Source organism: Amaranthus tricolor, chromosome 13, assembly GCF_026212465.1.
Source record: "Amaranthus tricolor cultivar Red isolate AtriRed21 chromosome 13, ASM2621246v1, whole genome shotgun sequence".
Taxonomy (NCBI): Eukaryota; Viridiplantae; Streptophyta; class Magnoliopsida; order Caryophyllales; family Amaranthaceae; genus Amaranthus; species Amaranthus tricolor.
The window spans coordinates 1,871,782-1,893,780 of NC_080059.1; the positions used below are offsets into that span (position 1 = coordinate 1,871,782).

Consider the following 21,999-nt stretch of genomic DNA (forward strand, 5'->3'; position numbering starts at 1 on the left):
AATCAACTTTAAGTTGCCCATTCAGGGCATAAATGCTCATTCAAGAAGTTTGGTATAGTTTCTTTATGCATTCGTCGTGATCTTATCATAAAAGAGGATCTACATTTAACTTGTATGATAGGTACACAAAAAATATGTGAGAAATGGTAGACAATTTCAAACTTGGATTGACTTATTATTTATTTTTTAAATACTGTATTAAGAATAATGTAAGTAAATATTTAAAATATTAAAAGTAGGCATTAAGTATACGGTAAGTAAGCATTAAGGATAATATAAGTAAACATTAATTTTTAATGGGCTGGACTTGAGATATGTCTTTCAAGAGACTAGTTGTAAGAGGTGTAATAAAACTCTTTCTGCCTCTTCAAGAAAGCCCTTAAAACTTAGAGTTTAAAAATTAATTTATAATGAGAGAATAAGACAAAATATAAATAGATAGAAAAAATAAATCGTTAAATTAAAAAAGAATAATTTGATAAATAAAATAAAAAAAAAGTGAAACCATTGTAAAAATAAAACAAACCAAAATGAATTGCATAGCATTTTCAATGGGTTAGGACGTGAGATTTAAAAGGGTCAAATGTACGCAACCTTATTATATAATTAATGATAGAACTAACAACATTGCATATCTAAAACAAATGGCAACATTTGCATAAAAAGAGAAGGATGTCAATTATAACACACTTAAGTAGATATTCCTAGCCTAGTTCAATTCAAAATGTGTACAGAGTTTGTTATATATTATGTACATTTTAAGCAACAAAAAAAGATTATTTTAAGCCACAAGAGGCAATTCTCTCATAACAATGAACCAATAACAACATATATTAGAAAATTGTTAAAATAGTTAAAACCGACTCCTAATTGTATGTATAGAAAAAAAGAAAAATATAACAAACATTATGGGCCACGGCCAAAACTAAAGCAAAAGCAACTTTGAACTCGATCCTCCGAAACCATATCACCTTTGCTTGTATCGATGGTTTCTAATTGTTTCACGACCTCCTCCATTTCGGGGCGTCTATATGGGTTAGCATCCCAACATTTGCGCATAATGTTCGCTAATGGTGCTGGACAACATCCCGGTATTTCTGGACGCAAGTTCTACAAAAGAAAACGAAATATTACATACAACTCGTTATGAATCTAAAATCTTCTAATTGTAGTTAATCTTACCAATCGAACCACCGAAGAAGACACATCGGCAAAACTCAAATTAGCATAAGGCATGTCACAACAATAAATTTCCCACAAGCAGATCCCAAAACTATAGACATCACACTTCCTATTATAAGGCTTGCCATCAAGCACCTGCAAATAAGTTATAAGCATCATTCATTTTGTAGAAATCGATTCTTGGTTTTACAGGCAATGGAGCGGTTATATGATCATACCTCTGGGGCCATATATCCAAGCGTACCCGTTTCACCGGTCATATCACACGGATTTTGTGCCTCGACTCGAGCAACACCAAAATCAGCAATCTTTAATCTCCTACTAGTATCTAACAACATATTTTCGGTTTTAACATCACGGTGTACTATTTTTTTCGAGTGAAGGTAACTTAACCTAGAAACGAAACAATAAATGCATCATTATCTCATAAATCCTATATAAAATATCAATGCCAGAGCCTTAATCCCTAAAGATTAGGGTTAGCTACAAATCCGAGGGGAGGGGGGAATGCAAGTGCTAACACAAAACTCACCCTCTCGAAAGGTCCAAAGCAAGTTCGATAACAACTTTCATAGGAAGTTTCCTTCTAGTATGTTTGATTAAATAATGTTTTAATGTTCCTCCGGCAAGATACTCGACGACAACGCAACATGTCCGAGGAGGGGGCGAATTGTCGACCTCACCACCTAAGCTAGCAGAAGGGATTTTGAAATTTGAAAATCCCATTGAAGCTCCAATAAACTACAAAATATAATAGAACATAAAGGTAAAAAACTAAAAATAAAGCTATAATTCAAAACACAAAAGTACCAATTGACCACCGTTTTTACCTTCCCACGTCTTAATTTAAATAACATGATATGAATATATAACGATATTAATCACATAATGTAACTTTTACCTTTGTAACATTCGGATGATCAAGTTTATTCCAAACAACAACTTCCTTTCGCAATGCGTTTCGTAGATTCTCTATTTCAGCAGCAGTGGCCATACCGTCTTCACCCCAGTTTAAAACTTTAGCTAAATAATCACAATATAAAAATGCAGAAATGATCAGAAAGAAAAAATATATAATTGTACTGAATATCATATTACACATCAAGTTACAATTCTTAAATGATCAAAAGATGCAGAAAAATATGCCCTATTAGCTAAACTATATGATTTTAATACAACCCTGAACTTATATCTAGGCCGGGTTAAGATGTAAAAACTTTATAATACGGTCACAATACACTGGTTTGGGCAATAGTTTACACTTTACACTGTGTAAGAATTACAACAAAATGTAGGGAGTGCCGACCACAACTTATGACACATTCATATAGATTAGGAGAACCGAGTACCGACCACAACTTATGCTAACTATACACACTCCTTATATTAAAGGACATGGAGTATGTTACCACATACTTCCTATGCCGCCAAATATTTTTTCCATTTGACCAGCTAATGAATTTCATTACTCTAATGCTATTAAATATTACATGACTCTTATCTAAGCTTCGATGAGTTCCATCTACGCAAGATTTGAGGGGTAAAACGCATGCAACCTGACCCTTGTAAAAAAAAGTTATTTCCAAATAATGCTTGATAGTTGCTAACAAATAGCATATGCAAACCTGAATAAGAAGTGTATGTGATTTAAAAAACCATTTCAAAACTAACTTAAGACCTTTTCAAGGTATTTGAGGTTAACACTTGGATCAGCTGGGGGGTTTCTTGACTGCGCACATCCTTTTTATTCCCTCCTTGAGGGGAACGGGTATAGGAAAAAAAAAAACCCACTCAGACCCTGCCTTTTGCGGGACACTAGAAGTGTCCTTTACCTTTTTACCTTTTACTTGGAGACAAATGAAGTTGTCTATAAAATGTTGAAAATTAAGAGAAATATATTAAGAGAAATACAGATGATGTAACCTCTTGATAGAGGCAGTGAGGCACAAAACACATCTTAACAACAAATGATGTTGAACAATGCATAACTCAAAGTCTTAGGTAGATTGCATGCTTTTCCTCCTCTTCTATAATTTCTATAGAGCTTAGATTAATGCATAAGAATACAATTTCCAAATTTTCTGTTTGACCTTTCATAGCAAATATCATCAACTTCACATAAATAAAAAGTGTTCGCTTTAATATATACATATCTTATAATGATTGACACCATAAGAAAACAATTAAACATCATGATCATCATACTCATTCTATGATCAAGATCTAGGAAGGATTAGATTACGGCACACCATACCCTTATCAAGACAAATAAGGAGGTCGCTTCCAATGAGACTCTCGACTCAAGAATAACCTGCAAATTAAATATCAAATGTATAATCTTAAAACCAGCAAAATATGCATATTAATTATCAACAGTTTTCATTACCTGCAACCTCTCTTCCATCATAAATAGCCTTGTAAACAGATCCATAAGTTCCATTGGCAATATTATACTTCAATTCGAGTTTCGCTGAGTCTATTTCCCATTCCTCCTTAACATCTCGAGACAAAACCCGACTGAAATGTCTATGTATATGAATATCAAAGTTCTTTAAATCAACCATATCAGCCCTAAACATCATGCTTTTTGAACTCAATTTTCCCACATCATTTGCATCAGAAAGGGAACGTTTCTGGGTGGCATTTGATTCTTCAACAGTCTTTCCGATCTCTGGAATATTTTCATTACTTTCATTGCTCTTTGAATTCATTTTTCCCCAAAATAATTAATCAAATTTCAATAAAATCAGCTAAATCCCTAATGGCTCATATTGCATAACCTACATACAAAAATTTGAGATCAAAATTCTGAAAAAGCCAAGTAAAATATAATAACCCAATTCATAATTGACTACCCTAAATCAAAAAAATTTAGTATGAATGATACAACTTTAAATAAGGATTAAAACCTATTTTTTTCATTTTATATTATAAAAGATCATAACTTTCACAATCAAACACAAAACCATTCAGAATAAAATTAATTAGACATCACCCCCACCAAATTATTTAATTTAATAAAATTATGGTCTCGACAAACTAAATAACATGCAATGAGTAAATATCCTTAAATCTACCCAAACATGAAAAAAGAAAGAAAAGAATTATCGCCCAGAAATAATCAAATAAAAATAATCAAATTTCATGTATAATTCGTACGAAAGATCAAAACATTAACCCAAAGACAAACAGAAACAATAAAAGATTAGTAATCAAAAAAAATCAAATCAAATAAATTTAATCAAATACAAATAATAAATCCCATGAGAATAATTCATAGAAAAAATGTATGAATCAAAACAGAAAAAGGATGAAAAGGGATAGACCTGGGTAACAGAACAAGGTAAAGGGAGGATGAATAATCTCTGTTAGGGATAAACCACAATAGTAGCTGATTTACAGGGAAAGTTGTTTCAAAATAGCCTAATTTTTGTTTGGTCGTTAAAGTGTTTATTAACTACTTCTATATATAGGTATTGTGGATTAGTAGGACTAGGGATGGACGTGAGTCGGATTTGATTGGGTCTAGATAGATACAGATTTAAATTTTAATTTTTTTATTGGACTCACGTTTGATCCAAATTCATAGGATCTGAAAAATTTGTACTCAGACTCAGATTCTTAGGGTATGACAAATCTAGGGTCTGGATCTGGGTTCAAAACAAATTTAATTTATTTTGATGAAATTTTTTTAAACATATACTATACAATTTTCAACCATTCATATACAGTTATATAAATATTTTCGACTAACAAGAATCTTGTAATATTTTATACTAAGTGAGTAAATAAATATATGAAGCTTTTCAACATATAAGTTCGTATAACGAAATATTTAGCAAATCTTTTAATTTTAAAAGTATAGATACAACGACCACATTTCAATTTATATGAATCGACAAAGTTTAAAATCACTTTATGTTCATAAATATAACGAAATTTCAAATCAAACAATTAAATTTTAATATATAATTTTTTAAAAAATTCTATATAGGTCTATGGGTCAGGTCTGGGTCTCAAATGTATGGACCTAGACCCGAACCCTAAGGTTATAGACCCAGATTGACCTAGATCCATAGAGTTCAAAAATAGGTGGATCCAAACCCTTCAAATTAGGGTCAGGTCGGATCTAGACCCTAAAGATTCAACACCCATGCCGTATCCCTAAGTAGGATTGTAGGAGTATATACTCGTATATAAATAGATATCTTCTATTTTATTTATCTAACTATCTATCTATAAACACTAAGAATAGGTGTCGACTTTACAATAAAAAAATTCGCTTTTTTTTTATTCCAATTAGGCAAATATTGTTTAGCATCATGTATTATCTTAGTGTCTTTTAATCACAATAAATAATTATCGGATAACATATGATTACTTATGTAAAAAAAATATTTTTATTAAAATATTTTTGTAATAAATTGAGAAAAGAAAATAATTTTAAATAATTTTTCATAGATAATTCATAATCCTATACTTACATAGCTATATTCCAAAAACTATAAAAATTAAATAAATTACACATTATTTATTTAAGTAAATAATTATAACAAACTTGTTGATGGTTTGAACACTACTTTACTCGATTAGCTAAATTTTCCTATATTCGTTATTATTAACAATGCACAAGACAACCATATTCTTTTAAAAGAGTTACAAGGATGCATATTTTCAAAAGTTTTTATTAAAGAAACTTATTTATTTTAGAAGTTCACAAATAATGGTAAAAAATGAATTTATGCCGTCTAAAATCATCATGCGCATAATTTTTATTTTCGTTTTTGAAGAGATGAACAAAATATTTTGTGACAGCACAGGTGATGTCCTAGAAGGAACTCCTAATGAAATTAATATCTTGTCTTCTTCGCATATATCAAAGAAATTGTAATAGTATGACTTTATGACTTTACTTTAACAAATGAACTTTTGTTTTGTATTAATTTTTTCATAAATTTTTTCGCTTTTCCACACTTTGGGAAAGGTACGGATATAAATAGTCTCCCTTGTTTTAAACTTTGTTTTTGAGCGGAATAATGACTTTGTTTTCGAGCGGAATAATGACTTGATGATGATGATTCTATAGATTGTTACAATATATCCGTACGATTAAACATTTGCATAAAGCAGAAAACGACTCAACTTACCAGACGGAATACAATAATATTACACGATATTATATTCCTAGTACATCATGTAAATATTTAGTTATGTTATTCGCTTGTTACTAAGATAAACCTTATACATCTCTTTATATTTCCAAAACGAATGAAATGGCAAGGCAAGTAAACCATTATACAATACTGCCTTTTCGCAAGGTCATTGTATAAGTTATGCCCAGACTCAAAATTGCATACAAAGCAGTATTTGGGTTACACTAATGACTGTCAGATTCATTCTCTGAATCTACGTTTGCAGATTGTGAATTCTTGTAGCCACCGATTTGATCGTTGTAACGCTTCTTGTCAGCGCGTGCTTTTGCTTCGTAAGGTTCTTTTTCCTCAGCTGCATATCAAACATCAATCAATTTTAGATTTGTTATGTTTTACTGATTTGAGAGACAGATTTAGTATGTTTCTGTTCAAATCATCATACCTGACATGTTTCTCCATTTCTCCCCAAGAGCTTTCGCGATATCTGTGAACATTATACCTGGATTTTCTTTCTTTGTGTTCTGCAAAAAAAGAGAGGATAAAGAGTTCGGTATGCTGCAACAAACTAGAAAAAAATAAAAAGATCAAAATCATCGTCATCCTTACCTCGCGTTCAGCTTGCGAGAAGAACATAAAACCAGACATCGCCTTCTTTGGTGCATTTGGATCCTTTTTCTTCTTCTGTCTTCTCTTCTTCGATCCTTCTTCATCTCCATCTTTAGATTTCTTCTTGCTTGAGGAGGCTTTTGATGTTGTCAAGTCTTTCTTTTCCTTCTTCGCAGGCTTCTGAATCTAATAATTCATAATTGAAATGAATCAAATCTGCAAAAATAAAGTTCCACACTGGTTGCAACACCATTATGTCGTGTTAGCTACTTACCTCTCCCTCCTCACCACTAGCACTAGCATCAGATTGATCTTCTTCAGAATCATCAGTAGGAGACCCTCCGTCATCCCGGTCTGCAACAAAATCTTCATCCTATACAGAAGGCACACAGCTAAATGTTCAGGCTTCTCAAGGCAAACCTTAGGTACAGTGGAAGTTACAAGTCTATAACCAACACTTTGCTTCCCCCTTTCCAGGATTTAAATTATAGAAATACAAACACATACAAACTTCAATGAAATGGCAAGGTTCTTGAGCAAGAAACTTGGTATGAACTTTAATCGGTCAAATACTCGAATCTATAATGTTAAAAGAAATAGCAAATGGTCTAATACCTCTTCATCACTCTCATCTTGTGCATCCCTGATTCTATTCAAATGAGGATCGACATCATCATCATCACTGCTAAGAGCTGCAATGGTGCTCGTAGGTTGACCAGCACCATCACCCAAATTCATGATTTTCAAGCCCTTAGAGCTGCAAAATCAGAAATGTCAAAGAAAACCCAGATACTGCTTTCAATATATACCAAAATTGGAAGTGTATTAAGACCTGATGAAGTCAAACAAGTTGTGGTATTCGTTCCTCTGGATATTCCGAAAGAGATGTTCTTGATCTGTCTTCAATTTTACAAGGAGGTCAAAATAATGCATATTTGATCCTGCAACAACGTGCCTTTGGAACTCCAGATAATCAATCTAGAAACAAGAGTAAGCCCATGTTTGTTAAGCTGACAAGAAGTAACTAAATATCATCTTTTGCAACTACTCTAAACATGGAAGAATACAAAATGTAACTCCGCACTGTGATTGAAAAGAATACCTCCTCATGAAGAATAAGAGTTGGGGGCTTGGGTAAAAAGAAAAAGCTCTTTTCAAGCGGGTACAAAATTCCATCTTCTGCTTTGAGTGATGACTTGACAGCATATCCATCTTGGCAGCTACGGAATTTTCCGGGTCTAGTGACTTTGGCACTAGATAGGGCACGCAATATGTTTGTGAATACATCATGAATGAGACCCTGAGTCATGGAAAAACAACATTAAAAATCAATGAAGATGACGAATATATTTCAAGTACTTTCAGATGCAAAATCTGTCAGCACTTCGCATACCTTGTAAGAAGGTTCCAACTTATCCTTGTACTTGGTATTTAAGAGTTCCTCACTAATGGAAAGAGTGCTCTCAACCACATAATCAGTCTCAAACTGAACATTAAAGAAATTAAAAATCAATATATAAAGCAATTCTACAATTCATGAACATCCAGAAAATGAAATTACACATACCTGCATGACGATGTGTGGATAAAGTGTTTGCCCTTTACGAATTGGAGGGTCTAAAGTGATAACAACAAATGTATGTGGTTGGTTTGACTGCAACAATACAACAAAACTATGTGACCATTGCATAGCAAAAGTAATTAGCGACGTTCAAAAGACAGAGAAGACGAACAAACCTTGGGAAGACAGAAAAGACGAACAACACTGCTGTACTGGATTTTAAAATCATTAGCTTGTCCTTGAAGACGTAAGAACGAAAGATGGAGTTCGATACTATACCGACCCCTGGAATAAAGAAATATTCAGCAACTCATCTTTGTTATAAAAGGCAAAGTGGCAAACATAAGACAAACAAAACAAGAAAACATCATTACATCTGAAGAGAAAAAGTGGATTGGATGTTTCACATACCTAGGAGTAAGGATAGCAATACCATCAAATGTGACAACAGCCTCTTCTGCATCAACATCAGCCATAGACATGATCTTGTCGTGGAAAACCTAAGAATGACAACCACCCAAAGCAAAAAGATTAGAAAATTTAAATGTAGGAAAAGTATTTTCTGCATTCAGCAAATTTATGGAAGTCAAAAAGGAACACACTTGAGCAGAAGGGCGATTTTCATCACCAACAAACTGGGTGTTAGAATTTGGTATGTGAAAACTGATCTCCATAAGCGAATCTTTCTGCAGAACATTAACCGTGTTACTCCAACAATATTATCAAGCACATAAGTTAAAGAGGTAAATCCACAGAGAAAAATAGAAAGTAACCTCGTTAGCACCAGTGGTATCATCCACATGGAACTCTAATAGAACGTCATTTTTTCCTTGCATCTGAGTTTGTGAAACATCAGCAAGAGAAAGTTCAAAGGCTTGCTTTGAGCCAACCATGAAAGCCAGCATATTACCTGTGATGAGCATAAAAATTGCTAAATTAGTAAGAAGTACCAATTAAAAAACCATATCAGGATTAACAAATATAATCAATAAGCTGAAGGGCACACCTATCAATAGTATTAGGATGAATGAATAAAGGAAGCCTCAGATAATTGTAGATATGGGACCAACTACCCACATTGGTTAACAAATGTCATGAAGCAAGAAACTGCTAAATAAAAAAATAGAAGTACATGCTACAAATAGGTACAAGAAAAGATATCAAGCGACAGATGAGTACAAAGTAATGCACAAGACAAATGGTAAAGGAAGGTGATATCAAGCAATAATTGGATAAAAACAGGTGAAATGAGTACGTTCATTCACTAGGAGGACTGCACCTCAAGGCAATCGTGAACGATGGTTTGACTTTGAAAATGGCATTGTTTGGGGAAGAAATATTGTTAATGTCATACCAAACTACCAATACACCCACTTCCTCGGCACACACCTTGAGGCAAAATTGAACGCGGTATTTGGTGTTGGGAACAAGGGGAAATGAACCACACTAAGCGACTTTAAAAAGACACAAAATTTAGATTGGCTTGGTAAAATCTAAGCCCCTTAAAGGACTTTGCCAATATATGTTTCCCCAAAAAACATTTTCATAGTCAACTCAAGGTGCATGGCCTGCAAGTAGGCATACGAGGTGCAGTGGTACTCATTTCAAGCACCTTCTCGAAATTTGCATCCCTTAAGCACATTTAATGTGTCTGTTCACTATAAATGTAGTTTCAATTAATGCATAATCTAGGCAGTTTTGTGGCTTAAGTATTGCAAATTTTTTACCTAATTGTGGTTTGGTGTCAATTTTATAACCTATTTGTTTCTGTGTTACTTTTCCACTTGTCGCTTGGTGTCACCACTTTTTGAAGAAAAACCTTGTTAGAGTAGAAGACATTGCTACAAAACAGCCCACTGCAATAACATCTAATTACAATAAAATCTTCCAATAGCTTCTTCATAAATCATTAATATCAAAGCTCCCAAACAAACCATTGGTTTTTAACCCACTGAGTTGCCAAGCATTTATCCTTGTCCCAAATAACATCTAATCCAAAGAAAAGATCCTTGAAAATGCGCCTATTCTTTTCTAATCATATCGCCCAGTGTGGCTAAGAAGCAACAATGTCATAAAGTCTTGTGTTCCTTCTTTCCAAAGCCACAAAATGTCATCTGAATATCCTAATCCTAATACTTGCCGGCTCAATCCAAGAGTCACCAATAATATTAAAAAAATTAACCCACATCCCTCTTGAAAAATTACAATGTCGAAAAAGATGGTCGTTAGAGTGAAGGGTAAGTGTTTTTGGAGATTTTCAATAGTATTGAGTTCACCCAAAACCACAAGCTAAGAAAAAGCTCTTAATCTTGCCGGGAGTTTTAGCATTCCAAATAAGCTTGGCCAAGGGAAAAGTTGGTGACTTTGAAGGAGGAAAAACAAGAAGGGAATATAATGAAGCACATAAAAAGGACTTTGAAGAATCTTGGTTCCAAACTCTCCTATCAGGATTAGAAATGACTATGTATGTTACTAAGCAAGGAAATAAGCTCCATTAGTGATTCACAATCTCTTTTAAGGGGATGATATCTAAAATAAAAAGATCATGAATCTAACCATCACTACAGCCTCCGTGATATTGCTTACCATCACCTTTTATATCTATTTAGTCTTTTTACCAATTTGGTTCATTGACCTAGATATGAAATAAGCCAGCAATCAAAGATATTAACTTGGAAAATTAGAATGAACCCAAAAAAATTACTTAGAATGTGTGATAAATAAATCAAATAGCTGCTAGGCCAGTTGATACAAACTAACACAAAACCCATGTCCTTATTCACAAAGTCCGAGTACAAGTGATTCATGCATAGTTCACAAGGTAAAGGATCATCCACTTAATGAGTTAGAAAAATAAAAATGAAGTCTCCAAAACTGCTTTGCGCTTTTCATCTTATGTAGCAGCTGCCAAGACAATATCCGCAAACACACTAGTCTCTAAAGAGATCTTTTGTGTATTGAAGAAAAATACTACTTATTTGGAAATCGCAATGCAACTGCATGTAAGTGTAAAATAAAACTGTTGACTTCAGCCAAGTAGTGAGTGATATTTACTTCCCTAGGAATATTATGTTAGCCAAAACCACCATTGACAAAAGTCCAAGAAAGTAATCTTATGTGAACCAAAAAATTCTACCATTTCCCTTTTCGTGCATATCATATCAATAAATGTCGACAAATGGCAACTGCGTATCCAAAATAGATTTCTTTTAAAAAGAAGGTTCATCTAGTAAAATTCAGTTTGTCACCTGTGAATTTAATAAATATCTCCTGGAGTCTAATTTCATACGTTAAATAGCAGCATGTAGCACCTGATAAAGTTCAGCTTTTCCTAATATAGGATCTGTTTGGCCTTGTGCCTTGCGCCTTTTAAAACTAAGGCAATAAACTAACAATTCTTTAAAATACATGGTATCAAGATTTACAATGCGACCACAATACGGTGATGTGGGAGATAATTTGCATTATGTTGTTTATAGTTAATTTAGTTTTGGGTACTCCATTCTCAAGGGTGGTGAGGGTTAAGACTGACATTTTGATACATATATACCTGTTCATCTAAATTACATAAAGTATACCAATAATGACAACCGATAGCCCCATTACTCATCAACACTCAAAAAGGTAAATGCTAAGTGTGAAATGACAGAAATGTATAGCGCCAGAAAGGTTGAATTATTTAAGATACTAAATACATCGAGAAATAAGAGAATGCAGTAATAAATAAAAGAACAAAGAAACCAGTTTACCATTAAAATCAACTTCTCCCCAATTATGCCCACTAACAGAAACATGTTTCTCTTCGGGGTTAATTCCATAGCTGCTTTTGAAAAAGCTGGTCAAGGTGGCAACATCCTGTAAATAAAAAAGATAATAAATTTCTATGTAGTAAACGCTTCTTAAATCCTTATTGGAGGACCCCATTAAAAGGCCCAGAAACACAATCAAGAATAACTTGAAAAAAATAACCAACGTCATTGAAGAACTAGCACAGCAACATGTCAATTTCCTAAGCAGTCTGCCGCATATAAACCATCATTCAGTTCATAAAACACAATATACATGATACATGTTAAACTCTGAGCACTCAGATTTAGAACTGACTTCTAATGTTTGACTCCAATACTTTGGAGCTATGGCATTGTTGTAATGTTGAAAACAAAAACATTCCACCTCATAGATTCTTTTTTCTCTTTTCAATAATTATGGGGAGTAAATGGTATTCAAAAGTGGATCTCCTTCAAATGTTTCATCCAAAGTATTTAACCTCCTTGTTAAAGCCTAGAAGAAATTCAGTAGCAAGTAGTACATCGAAAAGAAGCTAAAAAAAGTTATTTGTATAATATTTTTGACACCAATATTTTCAAATGGATCGAAGAATTAATAATGGATAAATGTAGAAAAAAACACCAGCCACAACAATCAACATGAGCATTATTAGGCTCATATGAGCATCTACCAAAGGTGTTCATATGTCCACTAAAGGTATGAAATAAAATGATTATCAAACACCTATGGTCCTCAAAGCCAAACATTCTCCGACATAATTACTTTACCATGGATACGACAAAACCAAGCATCTTTTCTTTTTCAAAGAATTCAATGATCCACTAAATTAATAGAAAACCAAGATGCTAATAGTGTTGTTATAACAAAAATAATTCAATGATCCACCAAATTCTTGTATGTCGCAATTAGGTTAAAAGAATACTCTTTTAATGTCAATAAGATAAAGCTACACATTTCCACTCCCCAAATGCTATACAGAGAGATTTTTAAGCACACAAGATCATGCTAATGCTAATAGCGTTATAACAATAATTATTAGTAACAAAATAACAGCAAACGTATACGTGAAACATAGATGTATAACAAGTACATCTATATGTACAAAGTGAGAGTATCAATAGTGATCACATTGCCAAAAGCCCCAAACAGCATCCAATATGAATGTAGATGTCAATCATTAAAAGATGTACTCCACAGATCTACATGCTAAAAGTAGCTTTTGAATCCAATCAGAGCTACAATAAAAAAAGTTCTCAATATTTTCCTATTAATGGTTCTAAATCTCAGTGTTTAAATGCCATTGAGCAAGAAACTCAAAACTCCAATTTTTGAAACGTTTGCAAAAGCAAGAAAATATTGACAAGATTAAGAAGAATTACACCCAAAATTAACTTAGTTACAACAAAAAGTTAAATAAAGAAGTGAGCGGGAAAAAAGAAATAGACCTGATCCCGGAAACCTGTAAACTTATAATACAACCCATCTCTGCTTTGAACTCCAAGTTGATTTGACCTCTGCACCTTCATCCAGAATAATCCAGAGATATTACTCTTATCGACTTCAACAGCTTTTCCCCCGCCCAGCTTTTTCCACAGAACAGCACCTGAATGAACTCTCATCTGCCCTTGCTTCTGCAAGACCACACACAGGGAAATCATTTTAGCACACCTCCATCGAACATTTCCTTTGGTCCCCCAAACATGAATGTCTGGTTACACACCTAAAAACGGAGTCAGCTCTCCACCCGATTGCACAAATACAAATATAACAAATTTAAATTAGCCAATATCAATGATTTTTCTCCATAATCCACTGAACACAAATCAATCAAGTGAGTAAATTGAATATAGCAAATTTAAATTTCCTCCCCCCGAGGCGCAAATTAGGGTTCACTTCCTAGGGTTTGTAATTAAAAAGAAAAGCTCAAGATACGAGGCAGATATCCATCTCAAATCTCATAGTGCTTCAAATTTCAATGACATAAACCCTAAATTCATGCAAAAAAACAAAAATAAAAACATTCTAACAACCTAGAGTATCATCAGAAATCAGTAAATTCAAACAATCCATTCTTACACCTCGTAATCAAGACTAATATTAGGTAAAATGGAGAAATGAACACTAATATCAACAAATATTAAAGAAGAAAACCACAGAAGTTACCAACCGATAACCACAAAAAATTAGGGTTACAATAACGAGGTAAAAATGAAATTGCAAACATGCAATAAGAAGACAGAAATTGAAAGAGTGAAATAAATAAACTAACTGTGCCGCCACGACCGCCAAGAGAGATGTTGTTAAAGAGGTGACCGTCCGCCATGACTAAGGTTTTGCGAGATTTTCAGGTGAGCGAAAAACAGTCAAGTTCTTCTGAGAGGAGAAATAAAATGGAAAATTGGGAAGGAGAGCTTTTATGTATGTGAAGTATGGATTATAATGGCGCGAATTTGTCCATCTTCATTCTTTGGGTTCGGTCACTCTGCACCGACTCATGTCAATATGTTGCATATTGGGCTTTCTACCATGATATTTTAGCCCACTTAGATGGCGAAAAGGTTTGGACTACTTTTGTGAAAAATTATTTCTCAAGAAAACGGGCTTAAAATAAGAACATATGTAATAACTTATATAAGGTGGACTATTTAACAGTTCGTCTTGTATGAGACTGTCTTACGGTGAGACGACCTCAAAACAAGAAGCCTATAAGCTAAAAGTTTTTATAATTGGGCTATTTAATCCAAATATGATGCATGTCTCACGGTGAAACCGTCTTATATAAGAATTTGTGTTTAAACTAATATATGGAATGTGTCTCACGATAAGACCGTTTTATGATAGAATTTGTGAAAAGGGTTTTGAGTATGGAAAGGTCGAAGCAAAAACTTCTTAAAATTTGCTCTCAATGGAAAATTTCATTTAAATGACAACTATAACTTGTTCAAAAGTTGTTGATGGGGGCCATGTAGTGTTGATTGATAGTCTTTGTTGGATTAGGGTTGCTCATAAGTCATATCTAACCGGAGGATATAGATTGAAAGTTAAACAAAAGGGCAAAAGTTATTTCTGATGAAATAGAACTAGTTAACAACTTAAATGAAAACTATTATCTTTAAGTAACAATATTGCATGTTAGTTAAGCAAAACTTATACCAAATAATATCTAAGGGAAATTCTTAAATGAATCCAATTTAACACCTCTAATAAAAATACCAAACATGCTCTTGAACTACCAAAATTCAACTAATCTATTCTCATGTATTTAATAGTTTTGTACTCCATAATTTTAAATTTTTTAGTAGGTCACAATAATATTTGGCATTTGGCAATATATCCCATCTAGTATGAGTGTGGTATGTGTGTAACTAGGTTTAACATAAGCCACATTTCACTATTCTCAAACACTGGGCCCAAAGGGCTTTTATTGGGAATTTTTGAAATTCTTGAGTGAAAAAAAAAATTAATTAAATAAATGAACCTTTAAACTTTTTCCAAAAGTAAGCGTCCAAATCCTAAAGCTGTGCTTTGAAGCTGTTCGCAGTTACTAACTGCGAACAGCATATAAGACAAACTAACTGTTCGCAGTTAGTAACTGCGAACAGTTCAAAAAAGACAAAATAGCTGTTCGCAGTTACTAACTGCGAACAAAAAAATAAATAAATAAAAAAATTTAAGGTCAGATAGTTGTTCGCAGTTAGTAAGTTAGTAACTGCAAACAGCTATTTTGTCTTTTTGCTGTTCGCAGTCTAACTGCGAACAGTTATTTTGTGTTTTTTGAACTGTTCGCAGTTACCAACTGCGAACAGCTAGTTTGTCTACTAACTGTGAACAGCTCCAAAGCACAACTTTAGAGTTTGGACGCTTACTTTTGGAAAAAGTTTAAAAGTTTGTTTATTTAATTATTATTTTTTTTTCACTCAAGAATTTCAAAAATTCTTTTATTGGTTGTTGAAGTTGGCCTAAAATTGTTTGCTACTACGTTTTTAAAGCATGTAGAATAATGGCAAATTTACAAGACACTGAGCTTTTTCCTAAGCTCTTATTTCTGCTATTGTTATTCACAAGTCTTTTATAACACCATTTGATTATAAAAGGTTTATATAATTAATCAACTTTTCTAATTGATCACTTTAAATTAAAGTAATCACTTTAAGATTATAAATAATTATTTTAAAACTATAAAAAACGGTAAATGATCACTTTAAAGTTCTAATTGGTTATTTTAAAATTAGAGAAATTCCACGTGATAGCATCCAATTTTTATGAAACGCCAGTGGTAGCACTTTTTAAGATTTCTCCACATGGTAGCATTCACTTTATGCTATCTGACTGCCGTAGCATTTTCCGTTAAATTCTTGTTAATTTTTGTTTAATTCATCATTTTGTAAGAATTTTCCACATGGTAGCATCCAATTTTTGCTCTGAAATGTTTAACTCATCATTTACACGTTTTATTCATCGATTAATTTATCAACGCCCTTAAATATTGTAACAATTTTATTTTATTCAAATTATTGGTATTATAAAGTTCAAAGGTGTATTACAAACACTAATAAATAATTCAAAAGGTGCATTTTATAAGCGTAAAAGGGCATTTCATAAGTTCAAAAGGTGCATTCCAAGCACTGATACATATCTACTTATTTGTTACAACATTTAAGGGCGTTGATAAATTGATCGGTGAATTAAACATTAAAATGGTAAATTAAATATTTGAGAGTAAAAACTGGATGTTACCATGTGGAAAAATCTTACAAAATGATAAATTAAATGAAAATTAACAAGAATTTAAAGGAAAATGCTACGGCAGTTAGATAATGTATAAATTTGATGCTACCATGTGAAAAAATCTTACAAAAGTGCAACCACTGACGTTTTATAAAAACTGGATAATACCATGTGAAATTTTCATTAAAATTATAAGGAGTCACTTTAATAAGATTATAAGTAATCACTTTTGACATTGTAAATATATATTAGAACAGCACAATAAATATAATTTCATAAAACTGTCCCATTTGAAAATTTGTGATACCAAAGTTTAAATTTGTATTCACTTTCATGATCAATTGTGACATGAAAGTGTTAAACATTTAATGTATATTAAATCCTAAGAACTATCACCAAGTACTACAAATAATAATGGGACAAAGTCTACTAAACATACAAGACCTAAAGGAGTCAAAGGGAAGGACAAAAGACAAATTGGAACAAAAATGTGCCTTTTCGTATTCTTTGATCAATGAGCATTGAATTCTATTCTTGTTCAACTTTGATTATGGAGTTACAAGTGATTTAATAGTGTGAATAATGCTCATGAATACCATAGTTATAATGTTATTGATTGATGGTTATTACACTTGCTCATCAATGAATGATTAAATGTCCATGACTCTTTGGTATACTTGAACTAGTATAAATAGGGGCTTGGGGAAGAATGTCACATACACTTAATTTCTGACTTCTTATATCCTTACTTTCTCTCTTACTTGTGTTCTTTCAAAAAGAGTTATAAACTTTTTGTTAGAACTTTTAAAGTTTAATTCATCAAACACGTTGTTGGTAAGTTTCATACCCTAAGTACTAAGGGTGTGTTGTGTTGTTTATATCTCATTGTGAATTTTCTAGTCAAAACCCAAGTATCTTTGTGGGGAAATATCACAAAAGAAAAGTGATTACACGCCTACAACAAGTATCAAGTTTTGGGATAACGGTTGTCGTTACAAAGATCATTTTCAAATTATTTGTTAGTGCTTTTATGTAAGTTTATTTTAGCCATCAATAAAGAGAAATACAAATTCTCATATTGTAATTTATATTTGCATTATTATTTCTTAATAGTAAGAGGGGTCCATTGACATAAAGGGGAATCCTTCTTGTATTTTGTCTAACCAATATAGCTTAATAATGGGTCCAATTGAATCCAAGGAATTGATGGCATGTATTATTGCTACAAAATACTAATGTGGGTTTTTATTTTGTCTTTAATTGGTGTTTAAATGGAGTACGTATATAATGGGGACACCATTCTCCCATAACTAAAATGGAAAACGAAGTTTTCCTAGAAGGATGAAGTTGATTGTGATTTGTGGCCATGAATGGAATAAGGTAAAGTACGATAACTGGATACAGTTTTACGTTTTCTATAAATGTGCTAAATTGTTTTATGTTATTTAAACTATAATATTTGCGTCAAACTCATGTTTTATGTTAAGCTCTTATAATATTTGAAGTGCTAGACTTAATTATTAGCTCTTTTATATAAAATTATAATTTTTATAATACTCCCTCTATCCTTAACATTTTGCAACAATTGCGTTTTGATATTGTTTAACAATTAGTCTTAATTTGTATCTAATTCGTAATTTATAAGTGAAAATTTGTACTTTGTAGCAATTGCCTTTTGACATTGTTCAATGGGGTTTCACTTCTATCAAGTGACCACTAAAATCTAAGAACCGAGTACTAGAAAAGTAAGAGTTAGAGCCAAATGAAGTGGTAACTTAAGCGATATGCCAAACGACAGATTTAGCATCATCATCATATTCAGTGTATTTCGTTTATAGAAAACTATGATCAGGGTCTGGGGAGGTAAGAATGACGACAGCTCATATCCATAGAGAAGAGTGCGGTCAAAGAGTCCCTCGACTCGATAATTAACTCGAATTAATTTCAGACCAAGTAATTATTGTTTTGTTTTTACAAAATCTACAATCTCACCCCTCACTTTTAATATTTTTTTTGAAAGACCTCATCTTTAACGGTTTGTTAAATTGCATGATAATTAACTCGGATTAAATACATATGACAAATAACCTATTTTTTTTTTGTTCTATGAATTTATCTCACTTTTTTTTCTGAATTAACTCCGAACTCTTATAATCTCTCCATTTCTTTTTGTTTATTCACTTTAAGTTTTTTTACCACTTTAGGAGAGATAAATTTTAATTTGATTTTTGAAGTATATTATGAAGAGAAAATATATTCATCTAAAATTTTGTTAGATTCTCTTGATGTAAAGAATTTTAATATATAATTTTTACAATTTTTTATAATGCGTATTAAGAGATATTGAGGCTCGTATTTACTTTGAAATTTTTATAAAAAAATAAAGTGGATAAAAAAAATAAATATAAATTTAATTAGCCTGTAAAACTAAAGTAGGGGTGGCCAATTGGCCATGCATATAGTATCGGGGGTGAATTATAGAAAGCAAATTTCAGCCACAAGTCTACGTGGTGACAGCATAATCAACCAATTTGCATACACCAATTCACCAACCCATATCACCTTGATTTGGACATTTTGCAATTAATTATTCCATCGCAAGTTCGCAACTCATAAACCCATGACAGTGCGCATCACGTGCTAGGCCTTTGAATTCAATTCTAATTAAATTCTAGGAATAAATACAATAAATGATGACCTTTACTCCACAAGAGAGTCCAATCAAAAATCATAAATTGACTTAATAAATTAATACTCCAATTTATTCATCTATAGAAAAATCAATACTCTTTCTCTTCTTGCGTGGAGGAAAATGAAGACCTTTTATTTTATTTTCATTTAAAATTTTCTTTATAAAAATTTAATCATTATAACTTTAGCATTGTATAATAATAAACTTTTTGAAAAATATTTAATAAAATAATCATTACTCCTAATATTTTCACTCAACAATTTATTTTAATATTTGGCTCACCTTAACGATCCTATTTAATATATTTTTTGCATATATATTTTCACGCAACTATTAAATTATTTTTTTTGCTGATATTAGTTGTTTTTACCAATCAAACTTATTTGTATGAATTTCCTATTGTTGGCTTCTTTGATATTGATTGTCGCGTCCTAATTGAACGTAACTATTTTTTTGAAAGAATTGAACATAACTTAAGCTTCACCGGTCTTATTTTATTTGCTATATTTGCTTTTTGCACATTTTTTAAAAATAATTGAAAATATCATAAATACATTTTATAAAAAGTAATGAAGACTATATAGAAGTATTAAAATTCTATGCCTAAGACGATTTTTTTACAAGATCTCACATGTGATGTGTATATATGTCAACTCTTATATATCCATAAAAATTCATGTTTAAATTACTCTCTCCTTGTATAAATCATTCTAAATGTTATGAATAAAATAAAACAAATGTGTATTATTTTTAAGGAGCAAAATATAATTTTATTAAATATTATAATTTAAAATAATTTAGCAATTAGTTTGAAATATTGACATCCACTTATTTTAAAATTTCATTTACTTAATAATATATATGATATACTTGTTACATTAGAGTTATGTTACTCATATATCTTAATACAGTCACAATTAGATGCATTTGATACATTACCCTCTTAAGAGTGTACACATAATTTTTTTTTTGCAATTGTGTAAACATTAATTCTTAAGTCCTAACACGTTACATGTATTTTATTTGTTTTGAAATACCTATTACATTACGGGTATCAGTATTAATTATTATTTTTACATATTTTATAAATCATTTTTATGTATAAGAATAAATATAGTCGTATGAGATTTTATTTGAATTATCAAATCAGATACTTTTATAATACTAATTTTTTTTAATATACAATTATAATAATTTAAAAAAATATATCATACTTCCTTTGGATTTTATTAATTGCTATAGTTCATGTGGTAACTACTGTTCATCAACTGATCTTATGGTATATATTTCTTCATGTATAATTTAAAATATAATCAAGTGGGATCTTGTTTGATTTGTCTTAACGCATATTTTCATAATATTAAACTTTTAGAATTTTTTATCATATAAAATTAAAGATATTCATCTTAATGCACTCTTCTTTATGAGTACGAGTTCCCGTATTTTTTCCCTCCCCAGATCCTGATCATAATTTTTCAATAAACGGGATATATTGGGTAATGATAATGATGATGAAAAATTACAATTGAGCATGGTGTAGCAATTATTAAAAACCAAAAAAAATAATTACTAAAATATCAAATAAAATAAGTATAATGAATAAAAAATGAAGCCATGAAGGAACAAGCAAAGTCAACAATAAAACTAGTATCCCGACCAATCTTCTTAGTATGCATAATCTTCCAAACTTCCAAAGGTGAAAAACAAATAGAAAGTACGAGATGTATAAAGATTAAAGAACATTATACTTTAACCAAAACGTCAAAGACAAGATTAAAACGGCCGAAGTAAAGAACATAGCACATAATGTAATCATTCAATCACGAGCAACAAAAACATAGCTTTAGATTAGATGCACCCAAAACTTCCACCTTCCTAACCAAGTGACCCTACATAATAGGAGTAATACCAAGCCAGTAAGCAACTATCGTAGAAGTCACTCAACCAATAGTTTCATGCTTTTTGGTGTTGACCATTTAGTAAAATTAAAGATATACAGATTTCTATAATAATTGTGATTTGTAAATCATTATAAAAAGATAAAAAATAATATTAAAATAAATAAAACAAAAAAAGATAAATTAAAATAACAAAACTCTCACCCTATCACATCCTACCACATAAAGGTGATTTATTTACCTCACAAATAACCGTTATTTACTAAGATATTTTCTTCCTCCGATTAATTTTACTTGTTTCATTTACTTTTTCACACTTACCGAGATAATATTTTTGACTCTTAATATCTCTAATTATGCTTAATTAAAAATCATAAAAAGTTCATATAA

General features: G+C 31.6%; 2 protein-coding genes across 2 annotated transcripts; both read right to left on the bottom strand.

Annotated features, from left to right (window-relative positions):
- Positions 1-639: 639 nt before the first annotated feature.
- LOC130798525 (serine/threonine-protein kinase STY13) lies at positions 640-4,633 on the bottom strand. The gene is made up of 7 exons (XM_057661550.1): positions 4,509-4,633; positions 3,569-3,962; positions 2,084-2,205; positions 1,715-1,923; positions 1,401-1,575; positions 1,183-1,317; positions 640-1,110 (listed from the first exon to the last, which is right to left on the bottom strand). The coding sequence occupies exons 2-7, from the start codon at positions 3,891-3,893 to the stop codon at positions 907-909; spliced, it is 1,170 nt and encodes a 389-aa protein (XP_057517533.1). The 5' UTR covers positions 3,894-3,962; positions 4,509-4,633; the 3' UTR covers positions 640-906.
- A 1,653-nt stretch (positions 4,634-6,286) lies between these two features.
- LOC130798524 (FACT complex subunit SSRP1-like) lies at positions 6,287-14,751 on the bottom strand. The gene is made up of 16 exons (XM_057661548.1): positions 14,561-14,751; positions 13,737-13,922; positions 12,252-12,357; positions 9,276-9,412; positions 9,105-9,188; positions 8,914-9,002; positions 8,679-8,787; positions 8,509-8,595; positions 8,335-8,427; positions 8,044-8,241; positions 7,774-7,919; positions 7,557-7,698; positions 7,216-7,314; positions 6,942-7,127; positions 6,778-6,856; positions 6,287-6,687 (listed from the first exon to the last, which is right to left on the bottom strand). The coding sequence occupies exons 1-16, from the start codon at positions 14,612-14,614 to the stop codon at positions 6,560-6,562; spliced, it is 1,923 nt and encodes a 640-aa protein (XP_057517531.1). The 5' UTR covers positions 14,615-14,751; the 3' UTR covers positions 6,287-6,559.
- Between the last annotated feature and the right edge of the window lie 7,248 nt (positions 14,752-21,999).

What these genes read in the sequence shown, in the direction of transcription:
- LOC130798525 (XM_057661550.1), bottom strand. Translation starts at nt 3,893, where the DNA reads ATGAATTCAAAGAGCAATGAAAGTAATGAAAATATTCCAGAGATCGGA. An exon ending in TGATGGAAGAGAGGTTGCAG is followed by an intron (nt 2,206 to 3,568) that starts GTAATGAAAACT and finishes GTGATTATTTAG; the next exon opens with CTAAAGTTTTAAACTGGGGT. An exon ending in TTGGATATATGGCCCCAGAG is followed by an intron (nt 1,318 to 1,400) that starts GTATGATCATAT and finishes ACTTATTTGCAG; the next exon opens with GTGCTTGATGGCAAGCCTTA.
- LOC130798524 (XM_057661548.1), bottom strand. Translation starts at nt 14,614, where the DNA reads ATGGCGGACGGTCACCTCTTTAACAACATCTCTCTTGGCGGTCGTGGC. An exon ending in GGGAGAAGTTGATTTTAATG is followed by an intron (nt 9,413 to 12,251) that starts GTAAACTGGTTT and finishes TGCTCATCACAG; the next exon opens with GTAATATGCTGGCTTTCATG. An exon ending in CTAGTGGTGAGGAGGGAGAG is followed by an intron (nt 7,128 to 7,215) that starts GTAAGTAGCTAA and finishes ATGAATTATTAG; the next exon opens with ATTCAGAAGCCTGCGAAGAA.